The sequence below is a fragment of the Salmo salar genome, chromosome 21 (assembly GCF_965601325.2).
Source record: "Salmo salar chromosome 21, fSalSal1, whole genome shotgun sequence".
In the NCBI taxonomy this organism is placed as follows: Eukaryota; Metazoa; Chordata; class Actinopteri; order Salmoniformes; family Salmonidae; genus Salmo; species Salmo salar.
The window spans coordinates 58,980,254-58,999,474 of NC_138311.1; the positions used below are offsets into that span (position 1 = coordinate 58,980,254).

Consider the following 19,221-nt stretch of genomic DNA (forward strand, 5'->3'; position numbering starts at 1 on the left):
GTTATAGTAGTGGTAGTGTCTACAGTAGTAATGGTAGTGACTGGTTATAGTAGTGGTAGTGACTGGTTATAGTAGTGGTAGTGACTGGTTATAGTAGTGGTAGTGACTGGTTATAGTTATAGTAGTGGTAGTGACTGGTTATAGTAGTGGTAGTGACTGGTTATAGTAGTGGTAGTGACTGGTTATAGTAATGGTAGTGACTGGTTATAGTAATGGTAGTGACTGGTTATAGTAGTGGTAGTGACTGGTTATAGTAGTGGTAGTGTCTGGTTATAGAAGTGGTAGTGACTGGTTATAGTAGTGGTAGTGACTGGTTATAGTAGTGGCAGTGACTGGTTATAGAAGTGGTAGTGACTGGTTATAGTAGTGGTAGTGACTGGTTATAGTAGTGGTAGTGACTGGTTATAGTAGTGGTAGTGACTGGTTATAGTAGTGGTAGTGACTGGTTATAGTAGTGGTAGTGACTGGTTATAGTAGTGGTAGTGACTGGTTATAGTAGTGGTAGTGTCTGGTTATAGTAGTGGTAGTGACTGGTTATAGTAGTGGTAGTGACTGGTTATAGTAGTGGTAGTGACTGGTTATAGTAGTGGTAGTGACTGGTTATAGTAGTGGTAGTGACTGGTTATAGTTATAGTAGTGCTAGTGACTGGTTATAGTAGTGGAAGTGACTGGTTATAGTAGTGGTAGTGTCTGGTTATAGTAGTGGTAGTGACTGGTTATAGTAATGGTAGTGTCTGGTTATAGTAGTGGTAGTGACTGGTTATAGTAGTGGTAGTGTCTGGTTATAGTAGTGGTAGTGACTGGTTATAGTAGTGGTAGTGACTGGTTATAGTAGTGGTAGTGTCTACAGTAGTAATGGTAGTGACTGGTTATTGTAGTGGTAGTGACTGGTTATAGTAGTGGTAGTGACTGGTTATAGTTATAGTAGTGGTAGTGACTGGTTATAGTAATGGTAGTGGTAGTGACTGGTTATAGTAGTGGTAGTGACTGGTAATAGTTATAGTAGTGGTAGTGACTGCTTATAGAAGTGGTAGTGTCTGGTTATAGTAATGGTAGTGACTGGTTATAGTAGTGGTAGTGACTGGTTATAGTAGTGGTAGTGACTGGTTATAGTAGTGGTAGTGACTGGTTATAGTAGTGGTAGTGACTGGTTATAGTAGTGGTAGTGACTGGTTATAGTAGTGGTAGTGAATGGTTATAGTAGTGGTAGTGACTGGTTATAGTAGTGGTAGTGACTGGTTATAGTAGTGGTAGTGTCTACAGTAGTAGTGGTAGTGACTGGTTATAGTAAAGGTAGTGACTGGTTATAGTAGTGGTAGTGACTGGTTATAGTAGTGGTAGTGACTGGTTATAGTAATGGTAGTGACTGGTTATAGTAGTGGTAGTGACTGGTTATAGTAATGGTAGTGACTGGTTATAGTAGTGGTAGTGGTAGTGTCTACAGTAGTAATGGTAGTGTCTGGTTATAGTAGTGGTAGTGACTGGTTATAGTTATAGTAGTGGTAGTGACTGGTCATAGTAGTGGTAGTGACTGGTTATAGTAGTGGTAGTGACTGGTTATAGTAGTGGTAGTGACTGGTTATAGTAGTGGTAGTGACTGGTTATAGTAGTGGTAGTGTCTGGTTATAGTAGTGGTAGTGACTGGTTATAGTAGTGGTAGTGACTGGTTATAGTAGTGGTAGTGTCTGGTTATAGTAGTGGTAGTGACTGGTTATAGTAGTGGTAGTGACTGGTTATAGTAGTGGTAGTGTCTGGTTATAGTAGTGGTAGTGACTGGTTATAGTAGTGGTAGTGACTGGTTATAGTAATGGTAGTGTCTGGTTATAGTAGTGGTAGTGACTGGTTATAGTAGTGGTAGTGACTGGTTATAGTAGTGGTAGTGACTGGTTATAGTAATGGTAGTGACTGGTTATAGTAATGGTAGTGACTGGTTATAGTAGTGGTAGTGACTGGTTATAGTAGTGGTAGTGACTGGTTATAGTAGTGGTAGTGACTGGTTATAGTTATAGTAGTGGTAGTGACTGGTTATAGTAGTGGTAGTGACTGGTTATAGTAGTGGTAGTGACTGGTTATAGTAGTGGTAGTGACTGGTTATAGTAGTGGTAGTGACTGGTTATAGTAGTGGTAGTGACTGGTTATAGTAGTGGTAGTGACTGGTTATAGTAATGGTAGTGTCTGGTTATAGTAATGGTAGTGACTGGTTATAGTAGTGGTAGTGACTGGTTATAGTAGTGGTAGTGACTGGTTATAGTAATGGTAGTGACTGGTTATAGTAGTGGTAGTGGTAGTGTCTACAGTAGTAATGGTAGTGTCTGGTTATAGTAGTGGTAGTGACTGGTTATAGTTATAGTAGTGGTAGTGACTGGTTATAGTAGTGGTAGTGACTGGTTATAGTAGTGGTAGTGTCTGGTTATAGTAATGGTAGTGACTGGTTATAGTAGTGGTAGTGACTGGTTATAGTTATAGTAGTGGTAGTGACTGGTTATAGTAATGGTAGTGGTAGTGACTGGTTATAGTAGTGGTAGTGACTGGTTATAGTTATAGTAGTGGTAGTGACTGCTTATAGTAATGGTAGTGGTAGTGACTGGTTATAGTAGTGGTAGTGACTGGTAATAGTTATAGTAGTGGTAGTGACTGCTTATAGAAGTGGTAGTGTCTGGTCATAGTAATGGTAGTGACTGGTTATAGTAGTGGTAGTGACTGGTTATAGTAGTGGTAGTGACTGGTTATAGTAGTGGTAGTGACTGGTTATAGTAGTGTTAGTGACTGGTCATAGTAGTGGTAGTGACTGGTTATAGTAGTGGTAGTGTCTACAGTAGTAGTGGTAGTGACTGGTTATAGTAAAGGTAGTGACTGGTTATAGTAGTGGTAGTGACTGGTTATAGTAGTGGTAGTGACTGGTTATAGTAATGGTAGTGACTGGTTATAGTAGTGGTAGTGACTGGTTATAGTAATGGTAGTGACTGGTTATAGTAGTGGTAGTGGTAGTGTCTACAGTAGTAATGGTAGTGTCTGGTTATAGTAGTGGTAGTGACTGGTTATAGTTATAGTAGTGGTAGTGACTGGTTATAGTTATAGTAGTGGTAGTGACTGGTTATAGTAGTGGTAGTGACTGGTTATAGTAGTGGTAGTGACTGGTTATAGTAATGGTAGTGACTGGTTATAGTAATGGTAGTGACTGGTTATAGTAGTGGTAGTGACTGGTTATAGTAGTGGTAGTGTCTGGTTATAGAAGTGGTAGTGACTGGTTATAGTAGTGGTAGTGACTGGTTATAGTAGTGGTAGTGACTGGTTATAGAAGTGGTAGTGACTGGTTATAGTAGTGGTAGTGACTGGTTATAGTAGTGGTAGTGACTGGTTATAGTAGTGGTAGTGACTGGTTATAGTAGTGGTAGTGACTGGTTATAGTAGTGGTAGTGACTGGTTATAGTAGTGGTAGTGACTGGTTATAGTAGTGGTAGTGTCTGGTTATAGTAGTGGTAGTGACTGGTTATAGTAGTGGTAGTGACTGGTTATAGTAGTGGTAGTGACTGGTTATAGTAGTGGTAGTGACTGGTTATAGTAGTGGTAGTGACTGGTTATAGTTATAGTAGTGCTAGTGACTGGTTATAGTAGTGGTAGTGACTGGTTATAGTAGTGGTAGTGTCTGGTTATAGTAGTGGTAGTGACTGGTTATAGTAATGGTAGTGTCTGGTTATAGTAGTGGTAGTGACTGGTTATAGTAGTGGTAGTGTCTGGTTATAGTAGTGGTAGTGACTGGTTATAGTAGTGGTAGTGACTGGTTATAGTAGTGGTAGTGTCTACAGTAGTAATGGTAGTGACTGGTTATAGTAGTGGTAGTGACTGGTTATAGTAGTGGTAGTGACTGGTTATAGTTATAGTAGTGGTAGTGACTGGTTATAGTAATGGTAGTGGTAGTGACTGGTTATAGTAGTGGTAGTGACTGGTAATAGTTATAGTAGTGGTAGTGACTGCTTATAGAAGTGGTAGTGTCTGGTTATAGTAATGGTAGTGACTGGTTATAGTAGTGGTAGTGACTGGTTATAGTAGTGGTAGTGACTGGTTATAGTAGTGGTAGTGAATGGTTATAGTAGTGGTAGTGACTGGTTATAGTAGTGGTAGTGACTGGTTATAGTAGTGGTAGTGTCTACAGTAGTAGTGGTAGTGACTGTTTATAGTAAAGGTAGTGACTGGTTATAGTAGTGGTAGTGACTGGTTATAGTAGTGGTAGTGACTGGTTATAGTAATGGTAGTGACTGGTTATAGTAGTGGTAGTGACTGGTTATAGTAGTGGTAGTGACTGGTTATAGTAATGGTAGTGACTGGTTATAGTAGTGGTAGTGGTAGTGTCTACAGTAGTAATGGTAGTGTCTGGTTATAGTAGTGGTAGTGACTGGTTATAGTTATAGTAGTGGTAGTGACTGGTTATAGTAGTGGTAGTGACTGGTTATAGTAGTGGTAGTGTCTGGTTATAGTAATGGTAGTGACTGGTTATAGTAGTGGTAGTGACTGGTTATAGTTATAGTAGTGGTAGTGACTGGTTATAGTAATGGTAGTGGTAGTGACTGGTTATAGTAGTGGTAGTGACTGGTTATAGTTATAGTAGTGGTAGTGACTGCTTATAGTAATGGTAGTGGTAGTGACTGGTTATAGTAGTGGTAGTGACTGGTAATAGTTATAGTAGTGGTAGTGACTGCTTATAGAAGTGGTAGTGTCTGGTTATAGTAATGGTAGTGACTGGTTATAGTAGTGGTAGTGACTGGTTATAGTAGTGGTAGTGACTGGTTATAGTAGTGGTAGTGACTGGTTATAGTAGTGTTAGTGACTGGTCATAGTAGTGGTAGTGACTGGTTATAGTAGTGGTAGTGTCTACAGTAGTAGTGGTAGTGACTGGTTATAGTAAAGGTAGTGACTGGTTATAGTAGTGGTAGTGACTGGTTATAGTAGTGGTAGTGACTGGTTATAGTAATGGTAGTGACTGGTTATAGTAGTGGTAGTGACTGGTTATAGTAATGGTAGTGACTGGTTATAGTAGTGGTAGTGGTAGTGTCTACAGTAGTAATGGTAGTGTCTGGTTATAGTAGTGGTAGTGACTGGTTATAGTTATAGTAGTGGTAGTGACTGGTCATAGTAGTGGTAGTGACTGGTTATAGTAGTGGTAGTGACTGGTTATAGTAGTGGTAGTGACTGGTTATAGTAGTGGTAGTGACTGGTTATAGTAATGGTAGTGACTGGTTATAGTAGTGGTAGTGACTGGTTATAGTAGTGGTAGTGTCTGGTTATAGAAGTGGTAGTGACTGGTTATAGTAGTGGTAGTGACTGGTTATAGTAGTGGTAGTGACTGGTTATAGAAGTGGTAGTGACTGGTTATAGTAGTGGTAGTGACTGGTTATAGTAGTGGTAGTGACTGGTTATAGTAGTGGTAGTGACTGGTTATAGTAGTGGTAGTGACTGGTTATAGTAGTGGTAGTGACTGGTTATAGTAGTGGTAGTGACTGGTTATAGTAGTGGTAGTGTCTGGTTATAGTAGTGGTAGTGACTGGTTATAGTTGTGGTAGTGACTGGTTATAGTAGTGGTAGTGACTGGTTATAGTAGTGGTAGTGACTGGTTATAGTAGTGGTAGTGACTGGTTATAGTTATAGTAGTGCTAGTGACTGGTTATAGTAGTGGTAGTGACTGGTTATAGTAGTGGTAGTGTCTGGTTATAGTAGTGGTAGTGACTGGTTATAGTAATGGTAGTGTCTGGTTATAGTAGTGGTAGTGACTGGTTATAGTAGTGGTAGTGTCTGGTTATAGTAGTGGTAGTGACTGGTTATAGTAGTGGTAGTGACTGGTTATAGTAGTGGTAGTGTCTACAGTAGTAATGGTAGTGACTGGTTATAGTAGTGGTAGTGACTGGTTATAGTAGTGGTAGTGACTGGTTATAGTTATAGTAGTGGTAGTGACTGGTTATAGTAATGGTAGTGGTAGTGACTGGTTATAGTAGTGGTAGTGACTGGTAATAGTTATAGTAGTGGTAGTGACTGCTTATAGAAGTGGTAGTGTCTGGTTATAGTAATGGTAGTGACTGGTTATAGTAGTGGTAGTGACTGGTTATAGTAGTGGTAGTGACTGGTTATAGTAGTGGTAGTGACTGGTTATAGTAGTGGTAGTGACTGGTTATAGTAGTGGTAGTGACTGGTTATAGTTATAGTAGTGGTAGTGACTGGTTATAGTAGTGGTAGTGAATGGTTATAGTAGTGGTAGTGACTGGTTATAGTAGTGGTAGTGACTGGTTATAGTAGTGGTAGTGTCTACAGTAGTAGTGGTAGTGACTGGTTATAGTAAAGGTAGTGACTGGTTATAGTAGTGGTAGTGACTGGTTATAGTAGTGGTAGTGACTGGTTATAGTAATGGTAGTGACTGGTTATAGTAGTGGTAGTGACTGGTTATAGTAGTGGTAGTGACTGGTTATAGTAATGGTAGTGACTGGTTATAGTAGTGGTAGTGGTAGTGTCTACAGTAGTAATGGTAGTGTCTGGTTATAGTAGTGGTAGTGACTGGTTATAGTTATAGTAGTGGTAGTGACTGGTTATAGTAGTGGTAGTGACTGGTTATAGTAGTGGTAGTGTCTGGTTATAGTAATGGTAGTGACTGGTTATAGTAGTGGTAGTGACTGGTTATAGTTATAGTAGTGGTAGTGACTGGTTATAGTAATGGTAGTGGTAGTGACTGGTTATAGTAGTGGTAGTGACTGGTTATAGTTATAGTAGTGGTAGTGACTGCTTATAGTAATGGTAGTGGTAGTGACTGGTTATAGTAGTGGTAGTGACTGGTAATAGTTATAGTAGTGGTAGTGACTGCTTATAGAAGTGGTAGTGTCTGGTTATAGTAATGGTAGTGACTGGTTATAGTAGTGGTAGTGACTGGTTATAGTAGTGGTAGTGACTGGTTATAGTAGTGGTAGTGACTGGTTATAGTAGTGTTAGTGACTGGTCATAGTAGTGGTAGTGACTGGTTATAGTAGTGGTAGTGTCTACAGTAGTAGTGGTAGTGACTGGTTATAGTAAAGGTAGTGACTGGTTATAGTAGTGGTAGTGACTGGTTATAGTAGTGGTAGTGACTGGTTATAGTAATGGTAGTGACTGGTTATAGTAGTGGTAGTGACTGGTTATAGTAATGGTAGTGACTGGTTATAGTAGTGGTAGTGGTAGTGTCTACAGTAGTAATGGTAGTGTCTGGTTATAGTAGTGGTAGTGACTGGTTATAGTTATAGTAGTGGTAGTGACTGGTCATAGTAGTGGTAGTGACTGGTTATAGTAGTGGTAGTGACTGGTTATAGTAGTGGTAGTGACTGGTTATAGTAGTGGTAGTGACTGGTTATAGTAATGGTAGTGACTGGTTATAGTAGTGGTAGTGACTGGTTATAGTAGTGGTAGTGTCTGGTTATAGAAGTGGTAGTGACTGGTTATAGTAGTGGTAGTGACTGGTTATAGTAGTGGTAGTGACTGGTTATAGAAGTGGTAGTGACTGGTTATAGTAGTGGTAGTGACTGGTTATAGTAGTGGTAGTGACTGGTTATAGTAGTGGTAGTGACTGGTTATAGTAGTGGTAGTGACTGGTTATAGTAGTGGTAGTGACTGGTTATAGTAGTGGTAGTGACTGGTTATAGTAGTGGTAGTGTCTGGTTATAGTAGTGGTAGTGACTGGTTATAGTTGTGGTAGTGACTGGTTATAGTAGTGGTAGTGACTGGTTATAGTAGTGGTAGTGACTGGTTATAGTAGTGGTAGTGACTGGTTATAGTTATAGTAGTGCTAGTGACTGGTTATAGTAGTGGTAGTGACTGGTTATAGTAGTGGTAGTGTCTGGTTATAGTAGTGGTAGTGACTGGTTATAGTAATGGTAGTGTCTGGTTATAGTAGTGGTAGTGACTGGTTATAGTAGTGGTAGTGTCTGGTTATAGTAGTGGTAGTGACTGGTTATAGTAGTGGTAGTGACTGGTTATAGTAGTGGTAGTGTCTACAGTAGTAATGGTAGTGACTGGTTATAGTAGTGGTAGTGACTGGTTATAGTAGTGGTAGTGACTGGTTATAGTTATAGTAGTGGTAGTGACTGGTTATAGTAATGGTAGTGGTAGTGACTGGTTATAGTAGTGGTAGTGACTGGTAATAGTTATAGTAGTGGTAGTGACTGCTTATAGAAGTGGTAGTGTCTGGTTATAGTAATGGTAGTGACTGGTTATAGTAGTGGTAGTGACTGGTTATAGTAGTGGTAGTGACTGGTTATAGTAGTGGTAGTGAATGGTTATAGTAGTGGTAGTGACTGGTTATAGTAGTGGTAGTGACTGGTTATAGTAGTGGTAGTGTCTACAGTAGTAGTGGTAGTGACTGGTTATAGTAAAGGTAGTGACTGGTTATAGTAGTGGTAGTGACTGGTTATAGTAGTGGTAGTGACTGGTTATAGTAATGGTAGTGACTGGTTATAGTAGTGGTAGTGACTGGTTATAGTAATGGTAGTGACTGGTTATAGTAGTGGTAGTGGTAGTGTCTACAGTAGTAATGGTAGTGTCTGGTTATAGTAGTGGTAGTGACTGGTTATAGTTATAGTAGTGGTAGTGACTGGTCATAGTAGTGGTAGTGACTGGTTATAGTAGTGGTAGTGACTGGTTATAGTAGTGGTAGTGACTGGTTATAGTAGTGGTAGTGACTGGTTATAGTAGTGGTAGTGTCTGGTTATAGTAGTGGTAGTGACTGGTTATAGTAGCGGTAGTGACTGGTTATAGTAGTGGTAGTGACTGGTTATAGTAGTGGTAGTGACTGGTTATAGTAATGGTAGTGTCTGGTTATAGTAGTGGTAGTGTCTGGTTATAGTAGTGGTAGTGACTGGTTATAGTAGTGGTAGTGTCTGGTTATAGTAGTGGTAGTGACTGGTTATAGTAGTGGTAGTGACTGGTTATAGTAGTGGTAGTGACTGGTTATAGTAGTGGTAGTGACTGGTTATAGTAGTGGTAGTGACTGGTTATAGTTGTGGTAGTGACTGGTTATAGTAGTGGTAGTGACTGGTTATAGTTATAGTAGTGGTAGTGACTGGTTATAGTAGTGGTAGTGACTGGTTATAGTAGTGGTAGTGTCTGGTTATAGTAGTGGTAGTGACTGGTTATAGTAGTGGTAGTGACTGGTTATAGTAGTGGTAGTGTCTACAGTAGTAATGGTAGTGACTGGTTATAGTAGTGGTAGTGACTGGTTATAGTAGTGGTAGTGACTGGTTATAGAAGTGGTAGTGACTGGTTATAGTAGTGGTAGTGACTGGTTATAGTAGTGGTAGTGACTGGTTATAGTAGTGGTAGTGACTGGTTATAGTAGTGGTAGTGACTGGTTATAGTAGTGGTAGTGACTGGTTATAGTTATAGTAGTGGTAGTGACTGGTTATAGTTATAGTAATGGTAGTGACTGGTTATAGTAGTGGTAGTGACTGGTTATAGTAGTGGTAGTGAATGGTTATAGTAGTGGTAGTGACTGGTTATAGTAGTGGTAGTGACTGGTTATAGTAGTGGTAGTGTCTACAGTAGTAGTGGTAGTGACTGGTTATAGTAAAGGTAGTGACTGGTTATAGTAGTGGTAGTGACTGGTTATAGTAATGGTAGTGACTGGTTATAGTAGTGGTAGTGACTGGTTATAGTAGTGGTAGTGACTGGTTATAGTAATGGTAGTGACTGGTTATAGTAGTGGTAGTGGTAGTGTCTACAGTAGTAATGGTAGTGTCTGGTTATAGTAGTGGTAGTGACTGGTTATAGTTATAGTAGTGGTAGTGACTGGTTATAGTAGTGGTAGTGACTGGTTATAGTAGTGGTAGTGTCTGGTTATAGTAATGGTAGTGACTGGTTATAGTAGTGGTAGTGACTGGTTATAGTTATAGTAGTGGTAGTGACTGGTTATAGTAATGGTAGTGGTAGTGACTGGTTATAGTAGTGGTAGTGACTGGTTATAGTTATAGTAGTGGTAGTGACTGCTTATAGTAATGGTAGTGGTAGTGACTGGTTATAGTAGTGGTAGTGACTGGTAATAGTTATAGTAGTGGTAGTGACTGCTTATAGAAGTGGTAGTGTCTGGTTATAGTAATGGTAGTGACTGGTTATAGTAGTGGTAGTGACTGGTTATAGTAGTGGTAGTGACTGGTTATAGTAGTGGTAGTGACTGGTTATAGTAGTGTTAGTGACTGGTCATAGTAGTGGTAGTGACTGGTTATAGTAGTGGTAGTGTCTACAGTAGTAGTGGTAGTGACTGGTTATAGTAAAGGTAGTGACTGGTTATAGTAGTGGTAGTGACTGGTTATAGTAGTGGTAGTGACTGGTTATAGTAATGGTAGTGACTGGTTATAGTAGTGGTAGTGACTGGTTATAGTAATGGTAGTGACTGGTTATAGTAGTGGTAGTGGTAGTGTCTACAGTAGTAATGGTAGTGTCTGGTTATAGTAGTGGTAGTGACTGGTTATAGTTATAGTAGTGGTAGTGACTGGTCATAGTAGTGGTAGTGACTGGTTATAGTAGTGGTAGTGACTGGTTATAGTAGTGGTAGTGACTGGTTATAGTAGTGGTAGTGACTGGTTATAGTAATGGTAGTGACTGGTTATAGTAGTGGTAGTGACTGGTTATAGTAGTGGTAGTGTCTGGTTATAGAAGTGGTAGTGACTGGTTATAGTAGTGGTAGTGACTGGTTATAGTAGTGGTAGTGACTGGTTATAGAAGTGGTAGTGACTGGTTATAGTAGTGGTAGTGACTGGTTATAGTAGTGGTAGTGACTGGTTATAGTAGTGGTAGTGACTGGTTATAGTAGTGGTAGTGACTGGTTATAGTAGTGGTAGTGACTGGTTATAGTAGTGGTAGTGACTGGTTATAGTAGTGGTAGTGTCTGGTTATAGTAGTGGTAGTGACTGGTTATAGTTGTGGTAGTGACTGGTTATAGTAGTGGTAGTGACTGGTTATAGTAGTGGTAGTGACTGGTTATAGTAGTGGTAGTGACTGGTTATAGTTATAGTAGTGCTAGTGACTGGTTATAGTAGTGGTAGTGACTGGTTATAGTAGTGGTAGTGTCTGGTTATAGTAGTGGTAGTGACTGGTTATAGTAATGGTAGTGTCTGGTTATAGTAGTGGTAGTGACTGGTTATAGTAGTGGTAGTGTCTGGTTATAGTAGTGGTAGTGACTGGTTATAGTAGTGGTAGTGACTGGTTATAGTAGTGGTAGTGTCTACAGTAGTAATGGTAGTGACTGGTTATAGTAGTGGTAGTGACTGGTTATAGTAGTGGTAGTGACTGGTTATAGTTATAGTAGTGGTAGTGACTGGTTATAGTAATGGTAGTGGTAGTGACTGGTTATAGTAGTGGTAGTGACTGGTAATAGTTATAGTAGTGGTAGTGACTGCTTATAGAAGTGGTAGTGTCTGGTTATAGTAATGGTAGTGACTGGTTATAGTAGTGGTAGTGACTGGTTATAGTAGTGGTAGTGACTGGTTATAGTAGTGGTAGTGAATGGTTATAGTAGTGGTAGTGACTGGTTATAGTAGTGGTAGTGACTGGTTATAGTAGTGGTAGTGTCTACAGTAGTAGTGGTAGTGACTGGTTATAGTAAAGGTAGTGACTGGTTATAGTAGTGGTAGTGACTGGTTATAGTAGTGGTAGTGACTGGTTATAGTAATGGTAGTGACTGGTTATAGTAGTGGTAGTGACTGGTTATAGTAATGGTAGTGACTGGTTATAGTAGTGGTAGTGTCTACAGTAGTAATGGTAGTGTCTGGTTATAGTAGTGGTAGTGACTGGTTATAGTTATAGTAGTGGTAGTGACTGGTCATAGTAGTGGTAGTGACTGGTTATAGTAGTGGTAGTGACTGGTTATAGTAGTGGTAGTGACTGGTTATAGTAGTGGTAGTGACTGGTTATAGTAGTGGTAGTGTCTGGTTATAGTAGTGGTAGTGACTGGTTATAGTAGCGGTAGTGACTGGTTATAGTAGTGGTAGTGACTGGTTATAGTAGTGGTAGTGACTGGTTATAGTAATGGTAGTGTCTGGTTATAGTAGTGGTAGTGTCTGGTTATAGTAGTGGTAGTGACTGGTTATAGTAGTGGTAGTGTCTGGTTATAGTAGTGGTAGTGACTGGTTATAGTAGTGGTAGTGACTGGTTATAGTAGTGGTAGTGACTGGTTATAGTAGTGGTAGTGACTGGTTATAGTAGTGGTAGTGACTGGTTATAGTTGTGGTAGTGACTGGTTATAGTAGTGGTAGTGACTGGTTAAGTTATAGTAGTGGTAGTGACTGGTTATAGTAGTGGTAGTGACTGGTTATAGTAGTGGTAGTGTCTGGTTATAGTAGTGGTAGTGACTGGTTATAGTAGTGGTAGTGACTGGTTATAGTAGTGGTAGTGTCTACAGTAGTAATGGTAGTGACTGGTTATAGTAGTGGTAGTGACTGGTTATAGTAGTGGTAGTGACTGGTTATAGAAGTGGTAGTGACTGGTTATAGTAGTGGTAGTGACTGGTTATAGTAGTGGTAGTGACTGGTTATAGTAGTGGTAGTGACTGGTTATAGTAGTGGTAGTGACTGGTTATAGTAGTGGTAGTGACTGGTTATAGTTATAGTAGTGGTAGTGACTGGTTATAGTTATAGTAATGGTAGTGACTGGTTATAGTAGTGGTAGTGACTGGTTATAGTAGTGGTAGTGACTGGTTATAGTAGTGGTAGTGACTGGTTATAGTAGTGGTAGTGACTGGTTATAGTAGTGGTAGTGACTGGTTATAGTAGTGGTAGTGACTGGTTATAGAAGTGGTAGTGACTGGTTATAGTAGTGGTAGTGACTGGTTATAGTAGTGGTAGTGACTGGTTATAGAAGTGGTAGTGACTGGTTATAGTAGTGGTAGTGACTGGTTATAGTAGTGGTAGTGACTGGTTATAGTAGTGGTAGTGTCTGGATATAGTAGTGGTAGTGACTGGTTATAGTAGTGGTAGTGACTGGTTATAGTAGTGGTAGTGACTGGTTATAGTAGTGGTAGTGACTGGTTATAGTAGTGGTAGTGACTGGTTATAGTAGTGGTAGTGACTGGTTATAGTAGTGGTAGTGACTGGTTATAGTAGTGGTAGTGACTGGTTATAGTAGTGGTAGTGACTGGTTATAGTTATAGTAGTGGTAGTGACTGGTTATAGTAGTGGTAGTGACTGGTTATAGTAGTGGTAGTGACTGGTTATAGTAGTGGTAGTGACTGGTTATAGTAGTGGTAGTGTCTGGTTATAGTAGTGGTAGTGACTGGTTATAGTAGTGGTAGTGTCTGGTTATAGTAGTGGTAGTGACTGGTTATAGTAGTGGTAGTGACTGGTTATAGTAGTGGTAGTGTCTGGTTAGTAGTAATGGTAGTGACTGGTTATAGTAGTGGTAGTGACTGGTTATAGTAGTGGTAGTGACTGGTTATAGTTATAGTAGTGGTAGTGACTGGTTATAGTAATGGTAGTGGTAGTGACTGGTTATAGTAGTGGTAGTGACTGGTAATAGTTATAGTAGTGGTAGTGACTGCTTATAGAAGTGGTAGTGTCTGGTTATAGTAGTGGTAGTGACTGGTTATAGTAGTGGTAGTGACTGGTTATAGTAGTGGTAGTGACTGGTTATAGTAGTGGTAGTGACTGGTTATAGTAGTGGTAGTGACTGGTTATAGTAGTGGTAGTGACTGGTTATAGTAGTGGTAGTGACTGGTTATAGTAGTGGTAGTGACTGGTTATAGTAGTGGTAGTGACTGGTTATAGTAGTGGTAGTGACTGGTTATAGTTATAGTAGTGGTAGTGACTGGTATAGTTATAGTAGTGGTAGTGACTGGTTATAGTAGTGGTAGTGACTGGTTATAGTAGTGGTAGTGACTGGTTATAGTAGTGGTAGTGACTGGTTATAGTAATGGTAGTGACTGGTTATAGTAGTGGTAGTGACTGGTTATAGTAGTGGTAGTGACTGGTTATAGTAATGGTAGTGACTGGTTATAGTAGTGGTAGTGACTGGTTATAGTAGTGGTAGTGACTGGTTATAGTAATGGTAGTGACTGGTTATAGTAGTGGTAGTGACTGGTTATAGTAGTGGTAGTGACTGGTTATAGTAATGGTAGTGGTAGTGACTGGTTATAGTTATAGTAGTGGTAGTGACTGGTTATAGTAGTGGTAGTGACTGGTTATAGTAGTGGTAGTGACTGGTTATAGTAGTGGTAGTGACTGGTTATAGTAGTGGTAGTGACTGGTTATAGTAGTGGTAGTGACTGGTTATAGTAGTGGTAGTGACTGGTTATAGTAGTGGTAGTGACTGGTTATAGTAGTGGTAGTGTCTGGTTATAGTAGTGGTAGTGACTGGTTATAGTAATGGTAGTGGTAGTGACTGGTTATAGTTATAGTAGTGGTAGTGACTGGTTATAGTAGTGGTAGTGACTGGTTATAGTAGTGGTAGTGACTGGTTATAGTAGTGTTAGTGTCTGGTTATAGTAGTGGTAGTGACTGGTTATAGTAGTGGTAGTGACTGGTTATAGTAGTGGTAGTGACTGGTTATAGTAGTGGTATTGACTGGTTATAGTAGTGGTAGTGACTGGTTATAGTAGTGGTAGTGACTGGTTATAGTAGTGGTAGTGACTGGTTATAGTAGTGGTAGTGACTGGTTATAGTTATAGTAGTGGTAGTGACTGGTTATAGTTATAGTAGTGGTAGTGACTGGTTATAGTAGTGGTAGTGACTGGTTATAGTAGTGGTAGTGACTGGTTATAGTAATGGTAGTGACTGGTTATAGTAATGGTAGTGACTGGTTATAGTAGTGGTAGTGACTGGTTATAGTTGTGGTAGTGACTGGTTATAGTTGTGGTAGTGACTGGTTATAGTAATGGTAGTGACTGGTTATAGTAGTGGTAGTGACTGGTTATAGTAGTGGTAGTGACTGGTTATAGTAATGGTAGTGGTAGTGACTGGTTATAGTTATAGTAGTGGTAGTGACTGGTTATAGTAGTGGTAGTGACTGGTTATAGTAATGGTAGTGGTAGTGACTGGTTATAGTTATAGTAGTGGTAGTGACTGGTTATAGTAGTGGTAGTGACTGGTTATAGTAGTGGTAGTGACTGGTTATAGTAGTGGTAGTGACTGGTTATAGTAGTGGTAGTGGTAGTGACTGGTTATAGTAGTGGTAGTGACTGGTTATAGTAGTGGTAGTGTCTGGTTATAGTAGTGGTAGTGACTGGTTATAGTAGTGGTAGTGACTGGTTATAGTAATGGTAGTGACTGGTTATAGTAGTGGTAGTGACTGGTTATAGTAGTGGTAGTGACTGGTTATAGTAATGGTAGTGGTAGTGACTGGTTATAGTTATAGTAGTGGTAGTGACTGGTTATAGTAGTGGTAGTGACTGGTTATAGTAGTGGTAGTGACTGGTTATAGTAGTGGTAGTGACTGGTTATAGTAGTGGTAGTGTCTGGATATAGTAGTGGTAGTGACTGGTTATAGTAGTGGTAGTGACTGGTTATAGTAGTGGTAGTGACTGGTTATAGTAGTGTTAGTGTCTGGTTATAGTAGTGGTAGTGACTGGTTATAGTAGTGGTAGTGACTGGTTATAGTAGTGGTAGTGACTGGTTATAGTAGTGGTAGTGACTGGTTATAGTAGTGGTAGTGACTGGTTATAGTTATAGTAGTGGTAGTGACTGGTTATAGTAGTGGTAGTGTAATACTTCAAATAGTAGTAGAGGTGGTTTGGTTCCTACCTTGAATGGTTGAAGAGTTACTTGTTGGTGGGTTATTTTATGCTAATTAATGCAACGTTATATATTTTTTTATAATTGATAAAATAAATCCAGAGTTGTGCTTTGCCCTTAGCAAGCACGTTTAATTTGAATATTGTCTGCTCTGTTATTTGTAGGCTATGCTGGACATACCGGACCGAGACGTTGAAAGGCATGACGATGTTTAGCTTCCCCCCTTTTGTTATTCTGAGCAGATTGTCTCCGCTCGCCGCCCTGCGGGTGCGTGCTGTTCTTGGGAGCTGTCCCAGGAATCATGGCACTGAAACTGCAGCGTGAGCACAAAATCAGCAGCCAATGATCACACAGACAAACCACCTAACATTAGGACAGTCTCGAAAACTGGGATGAAATATAATTTATGGATACACGTGCACTGTTCTGTTCTTTAAAAACATGGAAATTCGGTGTTTTTTTCTTCAAAAAGCGACTGGTGTATGTATTGAAAACTAACGACAGCTAGGCTACTGGAAGCTTTGAACAGCATGCCAACGACAGACACAGTTTCGTTTATTTTTTGTCTAGCTTTGGATAGTTATCTATGAACAGATATCGGATTGTCCTGACAGATTTTGTTTGATACACCGTTTGTGATGAATGGCACATCGATGGAAAAACTCATACAGATATTCTCAATGGTTATTCACCAGACATCAACAATGAACCAATGGGATATTGCCTGTCTTTAGGACCACTCTGGAATATACTGTGGGAATAGACTAAATTTTTTGGGGGGATTAAAATCTGAAAGCCTGTTTTAAATATTCATTGAAGTTCTAGCCTAAACAACCCAAATATCCAATGTATTCAGATACTTGTTTGCGCCAATGGAATATGTTATTTATTTTGAAAAGGTACCAAGGCAGTTTGGACTTTTTTTGGGGGGGTAACACATCCCCGTATGTAAACATCACATTTTATTCGATGATTTGTAGAGGAACTTTTTAGCCTCATTGTCATCGCATGGTGCTGCTAATTCCTCAGTGATGCTGCGTGGTCTGGACATGCTGAAGAGCCGCTGTTGCGTCCTATTTGGTGACCTGAAGGTGCTGTTACTCCGGACCCCGACTCCGGTATCGATCCCCACGACCGGACACATACCGGACAGCCACGTGGTCCCTTCAGAAGTCAGTGTACCGGACAACAACACGTTAACGGCCCATGAGGGGCAGCGGGACGTTTGGACTGCCCCGCCACCGGGGGCTGCCAACGGGCCGGAGAGAGACAGACTCTCAGGCTGGGTTGATGCGGCGGCGACAGAGCCGTCGGAGGTGTTACACTGCAGCGGCTCCTCTGATAGCTGGGCTAAGGACAAACTGGAACAGAGGTTCTCCTTGTGCAGTTATAGTGAGAGTGGCAGCATCAGGACACCTGTCTGCAGGATCTGCTTCCAGGGACCTGAAACGGTGATATTGAATAGACCCTTTATTAACGCAACACTGGCTTTGTTTTGCTGTTATGATCTGAGTCCTCAGGTGGCATCGCCTAAAGGGGCCAGGGTTAGGGTTGCTGTCAGAATCGTCAGCTGGTCATGTGACTGAGGAGCTTTTCATCTCAGTAAAAGGCTACTTATTCTAGAAGGTGTGACATTTTGTCTGAATTAATGGAACGAACTGGAACCCTTCGTCCTTCACAACATCTCCCAACAAGTTCCAACTTCCATTCTTGACTTTATCAGATTGTCCTCCTAACCGACCCAGTTGTTCTGTTCCTAGCTGGAGTGCTGCTCATTATTGGCATTTTTCTCCTGCAGTCAAGTTAAAGCACTTGACACAGCTTGGGCTGCATTTCAATGGCACCCTAATACCTTTGTAGTGGACTACTTATGACCAGGGTCCCGATAGGGTGCCGTTTGGGACCCCTAGTGTAAAGAATGAGAGGCGATGTGACATGAAGTGACCCTCTGAAATCGCTGGAGTTTAATAATAAATAACATGTCAAATGCACCCCGCCGACACTAGAAACATTACGCTGTTAAAGCTTTGAAGTTTTTTCCTCTGACAGGAAATTGGTATTCAACACAAGCCAGAGAGGAAGCACGTAAAGAGAGGAGGGACTCTTCAAGGCCACACTTCACTTAGAGGGATTCACACGGAGCTTTGTTTTATTCAGTAGTTTTCTCTCAGGTTATGTCCTAAATGGCAGCCTATTCCCTGTATAGTGCACTACTTTTGTCCAGTGTCAAAAGTATAGTGTCTCTGTATCTCCTGTCTGCTCTGTATTTCCTCTCTACTCTGTATTTCCTTTCTACTCTGTATTTCCTGTCTGCTCTGTATTTCCTCTCTACTCTGTTTTTCCTCTCTGCTCTGTATTTCCTCTCTACTCTGTATTTCCTCTCTACTCTGTATTTCCTGTCTGCTCTGTATTTCCTGTCTGCTCTGTATTTCCTCTCTGCTCTGTATTTCCTGTCTACTCTGTATTTCCTGTCTGCTCTGTATTTCCTGTCTGCTCTGTATTTGCTCTCTGCTCTGTATTTCCTCTCTACTCTGTATTTCCTCTCTGTTCTGTATTTCCTCTCTACTCTGTATTTCCTGTCTGCTCTGTATTTCCTGTCTGCTCTGTATTTCCTGTCTGCTCTGTATTTGCTCTCTGCTCTGTATTTCCTCTCTACTCTGTATTTCCTTTCTACTCTGTATTTCCTGTCTGCTCTGTATTTCCCGTCTGCTCTGTATTTCCTCTCTGCTCTGTATTTCCTCTCTACTCTGTATTTCCTGTCTGCTCTGTATTTCCTTTCTACTCTGTATTTCCTGTCTGCTCTGTATTTCCTCTGCTCTGTATTTCCTGTCTGCTCTGTATTTGCTCTCTACTCTGTATTTCCTCTGTATTTCTTCTCTACTCTGTATTTCCTGTCTGCTCTGTATTTCCTCTCTACTCTGTATTTCCTCTCTACTCTGTATTTCCTGTCTGCTCTGTATTTCCTGTCTGCTCTGTATTTCCTCTCTGCTCTGTATTTCCTCTCTGCTCTGTATTTCCTGTCTACTCTGTATTTCCTCTCTGCTCTGTATTTCCTCTCTACTCTGTATTTCCTCTCTGCTCTGTATTTCCTCTCTGCTCTGTATTTCCTGTCTACTCTGTATTTCCTCTCTGCTCTGTATTTCCTCTCTACTCTGTATTTCCTCTCTGCTCTGTATTTCCTCTCTGCTCTGTATTTCCTCTCTGCTCTGTATTTCCTCCCTACTCTGTATTTCCTCTGTATTTCCTCTCTGCTCTGTATTTCCTCTCTGCTCTGTATTTCCTGTCTACTCTGTATTTCCTCTGTATTTCCTCTCTACTCTGTGACTGAGATGCTGCTCCTGCTGTCATAGACACCAGCATCCTGTTTCTATCCATCCAGTCATCCTAGCGTGCTTGTGTGTTTCTATTCATGTCACGTCCTGACCATTGAGAGCTCTTATTTTCTATGGTAGAGTAGGCCAGGGCGTGACTGTTTTTTATCCTTCTAGTTATTATTTTC

General features: G+C 40.6%; 1 protein-coding gene across 1 annotated transcript in view; it reads left to right on the forward strand.

Annotated features, from left to right (window-relative positions):
- Positions 1–16,753: 16,753 nt before the first annotated feature.
- The window catches only part of marchf4b (membrane associated ring-CH-type finger 4b), a 29,027-nt gene continuing 26,559 nt past the window's right edge, over positions 16,754–19,221 (forward strand). Inside the window, 1 exon segment of the mRNA XM_082966910.1 lies at positions 16,754–17,173. Coding sequence (XP_082823036.1) covers positions 16,754–17,173 — 420 coding nt within the window.